At 45.1% G+C, this 14,050-nt stretch overlaps 1 protein-coding gene across 1 annotated transcript in view; it reads left to right on the plus strand.

Moving 5' to 3' along the window:
- The first annotated feature begins 626 nt into the window (after positions 1-626).
- Positions 627-14,050, plus strand: part of LOC120026453 (FSD1-like protein) — a 66,992-nt gene continuing 53,568 nt past the window's right edge. The window contains exon 1 of the mRNA XM_038971315.1: positions 627-727. Within this exon, the coding sequence (XP_038827243.1) occupies positions 713-727 (15 nt within the window). The 5' untranslated portion in view covers positions 627-712. The remainder of the gene's footprint in view (positions 728-14,050) is intronic.

The raw sequence follows: 14,050 nt of genomic DNA on the forward strand, positions 1-14,050 counted from the left end.
ACTGCATTGTTGGTTAGGGGCTCGTAAGTAAGCATTTCACTGTAAGGTCTACCTACACCTGTTGTATTAGGCGCATGTGACAAATACAATTTGATTTGATTTAATAATATTAGGTACATTTCATATTCACAAATGCAAATGGTCTAATTCAACTATATTCAAAATCTAACTTTTTTCACTTTATAAATGAATTTAAACAATATGGCACTACTAAAATGAAAAACAAAAAGGCAACTAAAACTTGTTTTATTAGTAAGATTTGTTAGTTTTAGGATTCCTGGCAATGTAAATAGTTTGTAAGCTTGTTTGCATTTGACTATTCCTATTTTGTTTGTTGATATTTGTTTGTTAATAAAAAATAATATTAAAAAACCAGACGTAACCACAGCAACCGAACATTATCGCGAGACTGTGGAAATCCCTGAGAGTAGAGTGATCCATATGCAAAATCCTGATCCTCGTGCCTGAACTTGGAAGTGGACTTAGAAATCTCTGCAAGTCATCTTTAGGCCAGTGGAGGGCACAACGACTCTACGGTTTAGTTATCAAGCTTCACTAATTTATGAGGGTCGGGGTTACAAAACTATTGCGCATGTACACTAAACTCCGACCACCATCCAGTGGGATTAACCGTCTTCTTCTTTTGAGAAAACGTGGCGTGCCTGCCTGCCTATGCATTGGATTTGATTACGTTTGTGTTTCGGTCCGCGGGATGGACTCTCAAAAAGTAAGTACACCCGGCGTATCATGAACCGATATCGATTCTGATCGGCGACATTGTGTATCCAGCTTTGAAGCAGCGCGGTTAGTCAACGTGATAGTTATGTGTAATTGGACGATCTGTGAACGGTCGAAACGATCTCCAACATTAGTTCAACACGCCGTTATTCTGTCAATGTCAAATCATCAATATGCGTTCATCGGCTTTCAGGGGGTGGAAACGTTTTCACATTAGCTCTGTTGCCTGCTCGTGAAGAATCTATTGACCTGGAAACTAGATACCATCTGAAAAGCTACAATGTCTCTTTCCAGCCTTTTACTTCTTCTCTGTATTCATTCAACGGCTTGTGGTTCTGTTCGGATATTTCCTGGGACAACTCTACCCTTTCAATGATTTGACACGTTGATATTGAGATAGCCTATGATTGCACGGGTGCACTTCTTCTGTAAAGTAATTCACTTCCTACTTGCTAGTAGTATGGCTTTGAGAGTTTGACAGTCACGGCAGGTGTTAAAGTCATTCATTTCTTTATTGTATAGATCTGTCTTTACTATAGGATAATTGTCTATTTGCCTGCGTGGACATCAGACAGTCTGTTATTGCAACAACTAACCTACAAAACATCAACGTGATGACCCCCCCCAAAAAAAGCTAATTGTAGTGGTCTTTATGTTTTTATGGTCTTGTCACCCATCTCAGAACATGCTCATATTTATCACCCTGAAAAGAAGCATCAGATTTGTTTTGAAATGCAAAAGACACTTTGTTTCAAGTCTGTTGTCAAGGGACTGTATAGCAACCAGAGGAGCTTATCTTTTGGCTTCGTTTGTTATCAGTGTAACTCGGGTGTGAAAAGACATGTCCCTCTGTCCTCCTTTGTACTGGATAAATGGAGGTAGAGTAGAGTAAAAGGACAGTTTAGTCTTGAGCACGTGTTGTCAATCTAAGCTTCTTCTAAGTCTATTACTCAGTCAGAGGGAGAGAGAGGTCACACCAGTGGTACAGGTCTATTATAACTGTTAGAGAGAGAGAGAGGTCACACCAGTAGTACAGGTCTATTATAACTGTTAGAGAGAGAGGTCAGACCAGTGGTACAGGTCTATTATAACTGTTAGAGAGAGAGGTCACACCAGTGGTACAGGTCTATTATAACTGTTAGAGAGAGAGAGAGGTCACACCAGTAGTACAGGTCTATTATAACTGTTAGAGAGAGAGAGAGGTCACACCAGTAGTACAGGTCTATTATAACTGTTAGAGAGAGAGAGGTCACACCAGTGGTACAGGTCTATTATAACTGTTAGAGAGAGAGAGAGGTCACACCAGTAGTACAGGTCTATTATAACTGTTAGAGAGAGAGGTCACACCAGTGGTACAGGTCTATTATAACTGTTAGAGAGAGAGGTCACACCAGTGGTACAGGTCTATTATAACTGTTAGAGAGAGAGGTCACACCAGTGGTACAGGTCTATTATAACTGTTAGGGAGAGAGGTCACACCAGTGGTACAGGTCTATTATAACTGTTAGAGAGAGAGAGAGGTCACACCAGTAGTACAGGTCTATTATAACTGTTAGGGAGAGAGGTCACACCAGTGGTACAGGTCTATTATAACTGTTAGAGAGAGAGAGAGATCACACCAGTGGTACAGGTCTATTATAACTGTTAGAGAGAGAGAGAGAGAGAGAGAGAGAGAGAGAGGTTACACCAGTGGTACAGGTCTATTATAACTGTTAGGGAGAGAGGTCAGACCAGTGGTACAGGTCTATTATAACTGTTAGAGAGAGAGAGAGAGATCACACCAGTGGTACAGGTCTATTATAACTGTTAGAGAGAGAGAGAGAGAGAGAGAGAGAGAGAGGTTACACCAGTGGTACAGGTCTATTATAACTGTTAGAGAGGTCACACCAGTGGTACAGGTCTATTATAACTGTTAGAGAGAGAGAGGTCACACCCGTGGTACAGGTCTATTATAACTGTTAGAGAGAGAGAGAGGTCACACCAGTGGTACAGGTCTATTATAACTGTTAGAGAGAGAGAGAGAGGTCACACCACTGGTACAGGTCTATTATAACTGTTAGAGAGAGAGGTCACACCAGTGGTACAGGTCTATTATAACTGTTAGAGAGAGAGGTCACACCAGTGGTACAGGTCTATTATAACTGTTAGAGAGAGGTCACACCAGTAGTACAGGTCTATTATAGCTGTTAGAGAGGTCACACCAGTGGTACAGGTCTATTATAACTGTTAGAGAGAGAGAGAGAGGTCACACCAGTGGTACAGGTCTATTATAACTGTTAGAGAGAGAGAGGTCACACCAGTGGTACAGGTCTATTATAACTGTTAGAGAGAGAGGTCACACCAGTGGTACAGGTATATTATAACTGTTAGAGAGAGAGGTCACACCAGTGGTACAGGTCTATTATAACTGTTAGAGAGAGAGAGAGGTCACACCAGTGGTACAGGTCTATTATAACTGTTAGAGAGGGAGGTCACACCAGTAGTATGGGTCTATTATAACTGTTAGAGAGAGAGGTCACACCAGTGGTACAGGTCTATTATAACTGTTAGAGAGAGAGAGGTCACACCAGTGGTACAGGTATATTATAACTGTTAGAGAGAGAGGTCACACCAGTGGTACAGGTCTATTATAACTGTTAGAGAGAGAGGTCACACCAGTGGTACAGGTCTATTATAACTGTTAGAGAGAGAGAGGTCACACCAGTGGTACAGGTATATTATAACTGTTAGAGAGAGAGGTCACACCCGTGGTACAGGTCTATTATAACTGTTAGAGAGAGAGAGATCACACCAGTGGTACAGGTATATTATAACTGTTAGAGAGAGAGAGAGAGGTCACACCAGTGGTACAGGTATATTATAACTGTTAGAGAGAGAGAGAGGTCACACCAGTAGTACAGGTCTATTATAGCTGTTAGAGAGGTCACACCAGTGGTACAGGTCTATTATAACTGTTAGAGAGAGAGAGAGGTCACACCAGTGGTACAGGTCTATTATAACTGTTAGAGAGAGAGAGAGAGAGAGAGAGGTTACACCAGTGGTACAGGTCTATTATAACTGTTAGAGAGAGAGGTCACACCAGTGGTACAGGTCTATTATAACTGTTAGAGAGAGAGGTCACACCAGTGGTACAGGTCTATTATAACTGTTAGAGAGAGAGAGGTCACACCAGTGGTACAGGTCTATTATAACTGTTAGAGAGAGAGAGAGAGGTAGAGAGAGAGAGGTCACACCAGTGGTACAGGTCTATTATAACTGTTAGAGAGAGAGAGAGAGAGGTCACACCAGTGGTACAGGTCTATTATAACTGTTAGAGGGAGAGAGGTCAGACCAGTGGTACAGGTCTATTATAACTGTTAGAGAGAGAGAGAGGTCACACCAGTGGTACAGGTCTATTATAACTGTTAGAGAGAGAGAGAGAGAGAGAGAGGTTACACCAGTGGTACAGGTCTATTATAACTGTTAGAGAGAGAGGTTACACCAGTGGTACAGGTCTATTATAACTGTTAGAGAGAGAGGTCACACCCGTGGTACAGGTCTATTATAACTGTTAGAGAGAGAGGTCAGACCAGTGGTACAGGTCTATTATAACTGTTAGAGAGAGAGAGAGGTCAGACCAGTGGTACAGGTCTATTATAACTGTTAGAGAGAGAGAGAGAGAGAGAGGTCACACCAGTGGTACAGGTATATTATAACTGTTAGAGAGAGAGGTCACACCAGTGGTATAGGTATATTATAACTGTTAGAGAGAGAGAGAGAGGTCACACCAGTGGTACAGGTCTATTATAACTGTTAGAGAGAGAGAGAGGTCACACCAGTGGTACAGGTCTATTATAACTGTTAGAGAGAGAGGTCACACCAGTGGTACAGGTCTATTATAACTGTTAGAGAGAGAGAGAGGTCACACCAGTGGTACAGGTCTATTATAACTGTTAGAGAGAGGTCACACCAGTGGTACAGGTCTATTATAACTGTTAGAGAGAGAGGTCACACCAGTAGTACAGGTCTATTATAACTGTTAGAGAGAGAGGTCACACCAGTGGTACAGGTCTATTATAACTGTTAGAGAGAGAGAGAGGTCACACCAGTGGTACAGGTCTATTATAACTGTTAGAGAGAGGTCACACCAGTGGTACAGGTCTATTATAACTGTTAGAGAGAGAGAGTGTGTGTGTGTTATACAGCATTAATCTATCTGAATTAGCTTTTTAAGGAGTTATCAATCTCAGGTAAAAGCCATGTAGAGTTCCATTTGATTTCATGTGGATTTAGTTTGTTTCAGTGGGTTGTGAGTCTTGCATCAATGTTTTGCATGTTTTTTGAAAATTGAGCACTGCAGACTAAAGTGTCCTGGAAAGGCATGGCACCTGTCAATTTCTTGTTTTAGCTCTTCCAGGGGAATCAAACCACATTTTCCTTCACTTTACTCTTCAAACTACCCCCCACCCTGCTTGAGCTCTGTCATTTAGGGTTCTGCATTTTGACATTTTCCCTGGACAGTCAGTATTTCACCGTGGAGTAGCCGATTGATCAGAATGCTGCTGAAATAGATACAGGCCAGAGTTGACACATCTCCTAGGCAAGGGGCCTTTGCTGTGGCTACACTATCCAGTCCAGTGGTACTATTGGCCAAAGCTCAAATGACTAGTAGGCTTAAAGTATTGCAGATCCCACTCTTTTCAGAGCTAATTATATGTCACATGTCCTTGCTAAAAAAAGGACCTCCAAAATTTCCTGGATATTTTTGTTCTATTTTTCTTATTTTTGGGGGGGCAATTTCCTCCCACTTGAACTTTACTACTGGGCAATTCCATGGTAACAGAGTGACACTGAAACGGATTTTTCCACTTTAAAATGTATGTCAAGCAAAAACCAATGAGTGAAAGCCTAAGCAAACCATTGGACTACATTTAACAATCTCCACAGAAAATGTGACAAAAACAAATCTACTTGACGAACAGTGCAGATGCAAAGTTTGGTAACAGAATGACGTGCAAACAGCACTTTTTTATGTAAGCTCGTGAGATCTAGCTGGTCGTAGAGGTCAGATCAGAAAACATATTATTTCCATGTCAAGCCATGACACTCACCATCTCAGATTGTTCTCAAATCGTCCCTGTAGTCAAAGACGGGTAAAATTGGCATTCCTGAAACATTATTTTGTTGACATTTTATTTCGGCCATTTTAATTGATACGATTCAGATCATATTCAATATAAGTACCAAACATCAGATTTGGACAAAACTTCTTCCTACCAATGAGTAAGACATGAAGAATAATGATTGGTTGTTGTCAAAAGACACCCACGGACCCCCCCCCCCCCCCCACCCACACACACACACACACACCTCACGCCAATCCCACCCCAACAACCAGTATACAGTCGTGTCCAAAAGTTTTGAGAATGAGACAAATATTAATTTTCACAAAGTCTGCTGCCTCAGTTTGTATGATGGCAATTTGCATATACTCCAGAATGTTATGAAGAGTGATCAGATGAATTGCAATTAATTGCAAAGTACCTCTTTGCCATGCAAATTAACTGAATCCCCAAAAAACATTTCCACTGCATTTCAGCCCTGCCACAAAAGGACCAGCTGACATTGGGGTGGGATTGGTGTGGGGTGGGGTGTGGTGTGAGATGTGGGGTGTGATTGGTGTGAGATGTGGGGTGTGGTGGGATTGGTGTGGGGTGTGGTGGGATTGGTGTGGGGTATGGGGTGGGATTGGTGTGAGATGTGGGGTGTGGTGGGATTGGTGTGGGGTGGAATTGGTGTGGGGTGTGGGGTGGGATTGGTGTGAGATGTGGGGTGGGATTGGTGTGAGATGTGGGGTGTGGTGGGATTGGTGTGGGGTGTGGTGGGATTGGTGTGGGGTATGGGGTGGGATTGGTGTGGGGTGGGATTGGTGTGGGGTGGGATTGGTGTGAGATGTGGGGTGGGATTGGTGTGAGATGTGGGATTGGTGTGGTGGGATTGGTGTGGGGTATGGGGTGTGATTGGTGTGGGGTGGGATTGGTGTGGGGTGGGATTGGTGTGAGATGTGGGGTGTGATTGGTGTGGGATTGGTGTGAGATGTGGGGTGTGATTGGTGTGGGGTGGGATTGGTGAGAGATGTGGGGTGTGATTGGTGTGGGGTGTGGGGTGGGATTGGTGTGAGATGTGGGGTGGGATGTGGGGTGTGGGGTGGGATTGGGGTGTGAGATGTGGGGTGGGGTGGGATTGGGGTGTGAGATGGGATTGGTGTGGGGTGGGATTGGTGTGGGGTGTGGGGTGGGATTGGTGTGGGGTAGGATGTGGGGTGTGGGGTGGGATTGGGGTGTGAGATGTGGGGTGGGGTGTGGGGTGGGATTGGTGTGGGGTGTGGGGTGGGATTGGTGTGGGGTGGGATTGGGGTGTGAGATGTGGGGTGGGATTGGGGTGGGGTATGGGGTGGGACTGGTGTGGGGTGGGATTGGTGTGAGATGTGGGGTGGGATTGGTGTGAGATGTGGGGTGTGATTGGTGTTTGGTGGGATTGGTGTGGGGTGTGGGGTGGGATTGGTGTGGGGTGGCATTGGTGTGGCATTGGTGTGGGGTGTGGGGTGGGATTGGTGTGGGGTGGGATTGGGGTGTGGGGGGGGGGGTCCGTAGGTGACTTTTGACCATTTCTTTGGATTCTCATTGGTAGAAAAAGGTTTGGTCCGAATCAGATGTTGGGTACTAATATTGAATATTATCTGAATCCTGTTAATTAAAATTGTTCATCTGGGTGCAATCAATTTGCTTTATTTCTCAGAGATCAAATTCTATTTCAACAAAATAAGGTTTCAGGAAAGCTACTCGTATCTTTTATTAACTACAGAACCGATTTCAGAATAATCTGAGATGGTGGGTGTCAGTGCTTCTTTTTCTTTTTGAGGTGGAACGACCCAGTAGGGTTATGGAACGACCCAGTAGGGTTATGGAACGACCCGGCAGGGTTCTGGAACAACCCAGTAGGGTTCTGGAATGACCCGGTAGGGTTATGTAACGACCCAATATGGTCATGGAACGACCCAGTAGGTTTATATAACGACCCGGTAGGGTTATGGACGACCCGGTAGGGTTATGGAACGACCCAATAGGGTTATATAACGACCCGGTAGGGTTATGGAACGACCCAATAGGGTTATATAACGACCCGGTAGGGTCATGGAACGACCCAATAGGGTTATATAACGACCCAATAGGGTTATGGACGACCCGGTAGGGTCATGGAACGACCCAAGAGGGTTATATAACGACCCGGTAGGGTTATGGAACGACCCAATAGGGTTATGGAACGACCCAGTAGGGTCATGGAACGACCTAGCAGGGGTTATGGAACGACCCGGTAGGGTTATGGAACGACCCAGTAGGGTTATATAACGACCCGGTAGGGTCATGGAACGACCCAAGAGGGTTATATAACGACCCGGTAGGGTTATGGAACGACCCAATAGGGTTATGGAACAACCCAATAGGGTTATATAACGACCCGGTAGGGTTATGGAACGACCCAGTAGGGTTATGGAACGATCCAATAGGGTTATATAACAACCCAATAGGGTTATGGAACGACCCAGCAGGGTTATATAACAACCCAATAGGGTTATGGAACGACCCAGCAGGGGTTATGGAACGACCCGGTAGGGTTATGGAACGACCCAATAGGGTTATATAACGACCCGGTAGGGTCATGGAACGACCCAGTAGGTTTATATAACGACCCGGTAGGGTTATGGACGACCCGGTAGGGTCATGGAACGACCCAATAGGGTTATATAACGACCCAATAGGGTTATGGAACGACCCAGCAGGGTTATATAACGACCCGGTAGGGTTATGGAACGACCCAGTAGGTTTATATAACGACCCGGTAGGGTTATGGACGACCCGGCAGGGTCATGGAACGACCCAATAGGGTTATATAACGACCCAATAGGGTTATGGACGACCCGGTAGGGTCATGGAACGACCCAAGAGGGTTATATAACGACCCGGTAGGGTTATGGAACGACCCAATAGGGTTATGGAACGACCCAATAGGGTTATATAACGACCCGGTAGGGTTATGGAACGACCCAGTAGGGTTATGGAACGACCCAGTAGGGTTATGGAACGACCCAATAGGGTTATATAACAACCCAATAGGGTTATGGAACGACCCAGCAGGGTTATATAACGACCCGGTAGGGTTATGGAACGACCCAATAGGTTTATATAACGACCCGGTAGGGTTATGGACGACCCGGTAGGGTTATGGACGACCCGGTAGGGTCATGGAACGACCCAATAGGGTTATATAACGACCCGGTAGGGTTATGGACGACCCGGTAGGGTTATATAACGACCCGGTAGGGTTATGGAACGACCCAATAGGGTTATGGAATGACCCGGCAGGGTTATGGAACGACCCGGTAGGGTTATATAACGACCCAGCAGGGTTATGGAACGACCCAATAGGGTTATATAACGACCCGGTAGGGTTATGGAACGACCCAATAGGGTTATGGAACGACCCGGCAGGGTTATGGAACGACCCGGTAGGGTTCTGTATAATCATATATAGTAATACTCTGTCCTAGTGTCGTGCAGCAGTTTTAAATAGAAGTGAAGCCTAATCCTCAAATCTGCCTAATCATGTCATGTTGCACTCGGGCCCACCGGGAACTCTCACATGACATAACAGATACAAAATGCCCAAACATTTGGAGATTACACATCCCAAATGCCCCTCAATGACTAGCCTTCATCAATAATTAACATGTAGTATACATTGGTGTGTGTGTGGTTATCTTATGCCGTCTATAGGCTGAACATGGACTGTGGACTGGGCCGGTCTGTGGGCTTGGCCTATGGGCTGAACATGGTCTGTAGGCTGGGCCTATAAACTAAACATGGTCTGTGGGCTGGGCCTATAAGCTGAACATGGTCTGTGGGCTGGGCCTATAAGCTGCTGAACATGGTCTGTGGGCTTGGCCTATGGGCTGAACATGGTCTGTGGGCTTGGCCTATGGGCTGAACATGGTCTGTGGGCTTGGCCTATGGGCTGAACATGGTCTGTGGGCTTGGCCTATGGGCTGAACATGGTCTGTGGGCTTGGCCTATGGGCTGAACATGGTCTGTGGGCTTGGCCTATGGGCTGAACATGGTCTGTGGGCTTGGCCTATGGGCTGAACATGGTCTGTGGGCTTGGCCTATAAGCTGAACATGGTCTGTGGGCTGGGCCTATAAGCTGAACATGGTCTGTGGGCTGGGCCTATAAGCTGCTGAACATGGTCTGTGGGCTGGGCCTATAAGCTGCTGAACATGGTCTGTGGGCTGGGCCTATGGGCTGAACATGGTCTGTGGGCTGGGCCTATGGGCTGAACATGGTCTGTGGGCTTGGCCTATGGGCTGAACATGGTCTGTGGGCTTGGCCTATGGGCTGAACATGGTCTGTGGGCTGGGCCAAATGAGATCAGGACAGGACTCAGGCCACACCCCTTATTGTTGAGAAGCATTATTGTACAGTGGATATCTGATATTATTGTGGAGAAGCCTTATTATACAGTGGATATTTAATATTATTGTTGAGAAGACTTATTGTATATTGTGGTTGGACATGATGGAAACTGACCTGAGTCAATGGGTTATTTTATATCTATTATTCTGTTCTGTTGATTCTATTCTCCATTAACATGCATGATGCATTGACCATATTAGCTAACATACTAGAATGTAATGAATATATACATAATATAGCCCTAAAGGTTTATGTTTTTCAGAGAATTATGTTTCCTGACGCCCATAATAATATGATGCGTCACAATGACCACAATGAAATTCAAATGAACATTTTGATGTTATTCATTTAGGCTTAATTCCATTGAAGTTCTTTCAGGTAGGCAATATTGACAGTGTACAGTCGTGGCCAAAAGTTTTCAGAATGGCACAAATCTTTAGATATTTTTGTCAGATGTTACTATGGAATGCTGAAGTATAATTACAAGCATTTCATAAGTGTCAAAGGCTTTTATTGATAATTACATGAAGTTGAATCAAAGAGTCAATATTTTCAGTGTTGACCCTTCTTTTTCAAGACCTCTGCAATCCGCCCTGGCATGCTGTCAATTAACTTCTGGGCCACATCCTGACTGATGGCAGGCCATTCTTGCATAATCAATGCTTGGAGTTTGTCAGAATTTGTGGGTATTTGTTTGTCCACCCGCCTCTTGGGGATTGACCACAAGTTCTCAATGGGATTAAGGTCTGGGGAGTTTCCTGGCCATGGACCCAAAATATCGATGTTTTGTTCCCCGAGCCACTTACTTATCACTTTTGCATTATGGCAAGGTGCTCCATCATGCTGGAAAAGGCATTGTTCGTCACCAAACTGCAAAAATTGTGAGTGAGCCCACTCCCTTGGCTGAGAAGCAACCCCACACATGAATGGTCTCAGGATGCTTTACTGTTGGCATGACACAGGACTGATGGTAGCACTCACCTTGTCTTCTCCGGACAAGCTTTTTTCCGGATGCCCCAAACAATCGGAAAGGGGATTCATCAGAGAAAATGACTTTACCCCAGTCCTCAGCAGTCCAAACCCTGTACCTTTTGCAGAATATCAGTCTGTCCCTGATGTTTTTCCTGGAGAGAAGTGGCTCCTTTGCTGCCCGTCTTGACACCAGGCCATCCTCCAAAAGTCTTTGCCTCACTTTGTGTGCAGATGCACTCACACCTGCCTGCTGCCATTCCTGAGCAAGCTCTGTACTGGTGGTGCCCCGATCCCGCAGCTGAATCAACTTTAGGAGACGGTCCTGGCGCTTACTGGACTTTCTTGGGCGCCCTGAAGCCTTCTTCACAACAATTGAACCGCTCTCCTTGAAGTTCTTGATGATCCGATAAATGGTTGATTTAGGTGCAATCTTACTGGCAGCAACATCCTTGCCTGTGAAGCCCTTTTTGTGCAAAGCAATGATGACGGCACATGTTTCCTTGCAGGTAACAATGGTTGACAGAGGAAGAACAATGATTCCAAGCACCACCCTCCTTTTGAAGCTTCCAGTCTGTTATTCGAACTCAATCAGCATGACAGAGTGATCTCCAGCCTTGTCCTCGTCAACACTCACACCTGTGTTAACGAGAGAATCACTGACATGATGTCAGCTGGTCCTTTTGTGGCAGGGCTGAAATGCAGTGGAAATGTTTTTTGGGGATTCAGTTCATTTGCATGGCAAAGAGGTACTTTGCAATTAATTGCAATTCATCTGATTACTCTTCATAACATTCTGGAGTATATGCAAATTGCCATCATACAAACTGAGGCAGCAGACTTTGTGAAAATTAATATTTGTGTCATTCTCAAAACCTTTGGTCACGACTGTACACTGATGCAATGACAGGAGTGGGGTCATAAAGAAGACGGAACCATAACTGGTGTCGTAGTCCTTCTTGTTTCCATGTGTTGACATGAACTCTGGAGCAGGTGATAGAGAACAGGAGACACTATGAGCTGAACATAACAGAATGTACTGAACATAACTGAACATCATGATGGTGTTTTGATGTCAGGGGACTTCAACATGGTGTTTTGATGGCAGGGGACTTCAACACGATGGTGTTTTGATGTCACGGGTCTTCAACATGATGGTGTTTTGATGTCAGGGGTCTTCTACACCATGGTGTTTTGATGTCAGGGGTCTTCAACACCATGGTGTTTTGATGTCAGGGGTCTTCAACATGATGGTGTTTTGATGTCAGGGGTCTTCAACACCATGGTGTTTTGATGTCAGGGGTCTTCAACATGATGGTGTTTTGATGTCAGGGGACTTCAACACCATGGTGTTTTGATGTCAGGGGTCTTCAACATGATGGTGTTTTGATGTCAGGGGTCTTCAACACCATGGTGTTTTGATGTCAGGGGTCTTCAACACCATGGTGTTTTGATGGCAGGGGTCTTCAACATGGTGTTTTGATGTCAGGGGTCTTCAACATGGTGTTTTGATGGCAGGGGTCTTCAACATGATGTTTTGATGTCAGGGGTCTTCAACACGATGGTGTTTTGATGTCAGGGGTCTTCAACATGATGTTTTGATGTCAGGGGTCTTCAACACGATGGTGTTTTGATGTCAGGGGTCTTCAACATGATGGTGTTTTGATGTCAGGGGTCTTCAACACCATGGTGTTTTGATGTCAGGGGTCTTCAACACCATGGTGTTTTGATGTCAGGGGTCTTCAACATGATGGTGTTCTGATGTTAGGGGTCTTCAACACCATGGTGTTTTGATGTCAGGGGTCTTCAACATGATGGTGTTTTGATGTCAGGGGTCTTCAACATGATGGTGTTTTGATGTCAGGGGTCTTCAACACGATGGTGTTTTGATGTCAGGGGTCTTCAACATGATGGTGTTTTGATGTCAGGGGTCTTCAACATGATGGTGTTTTGATGTCAGGGGTCTTCAACACCATGGTGTTTTGATGTCAGGGGTCTTCAACACGATGGTGTTTTCATTTCAGGGGTCTTCAACATGATGGTGTTTTGATGTCAGGGGTCTTCATCACGATGGTGTTTTGATGTCAGGGGTCTTCAACACCATGGTGTTTTGATGTCAGGGGTCTTCAACACCATGGTGTTTTGATGTCAGGGGTCTACAACATGATGGTGTTTTGATGTCAGGGGTCTTCAACACCATGGTGTTTTGATGTCAGGGGTCTTCAACATGGTGTTTTGATGTCAGGGGTCTTCAACACCATGGTGTTTTGATGTCAGGGGTCTTCAACACCATGGTGTTTTGATGTCAGGGGTCTTCAACATGGTGTTTTGATGTCAGGGGTCTTCAACACCATGGTGTTTTGATGTCAGGGGTCTTCAACACGATGGTGTTTTGATGTCAGGGGTCTTCAACATGGTGTTTTGATGTCAGGGGTCTTCAACACCATGGTGTTTTGATGTCAGGGGTCTTCAACACGATGGTGTTTTGATGTCAGGGGTCTTCAACACCATGGTGTTTTGATGTCAGGGGTCTTCAACACCATGGTGTTTTGATGTCAGGGGTCTTCAACACCATGGTGTTTTGATGTCAGGGGTCTTCAACACCATGGTGTTTTGATGTCAGGGGTCTTCAACATGGTGTTTTGATGTCAGGGGTCTTCAACATGGTGTTTTGATGTCAGGGGTCTTCAACATGGTGTTTTGATGTCAGGGGTCTACAACATGATGGTGTTTTGATGTCAGGGGTCTTCAACATGGTGTTTTGATGTCAGGGGTCTTCAACACCATGGTGTTTTGATGTCAGGGGTCTTCAACATGATGGTGTTTTGATGTCAGG

The sequence above is a fragment of the Salvelinus namaycush genome, chromosome 31 (genome assembly GCF_016432855.1).
Source record: "Salvelinus namaycush isolate Seneca chromosome 31, SaNama_1.0, whole genome shotgun sequence".
Classification (NCBI taxonomy): domain Eukaryota; kingdom Metazoa; phylum Chordata; class Actinopteri; order Salmoniformes; family Salmonidae; genus Salvelinus; species Salvelinus namaycush.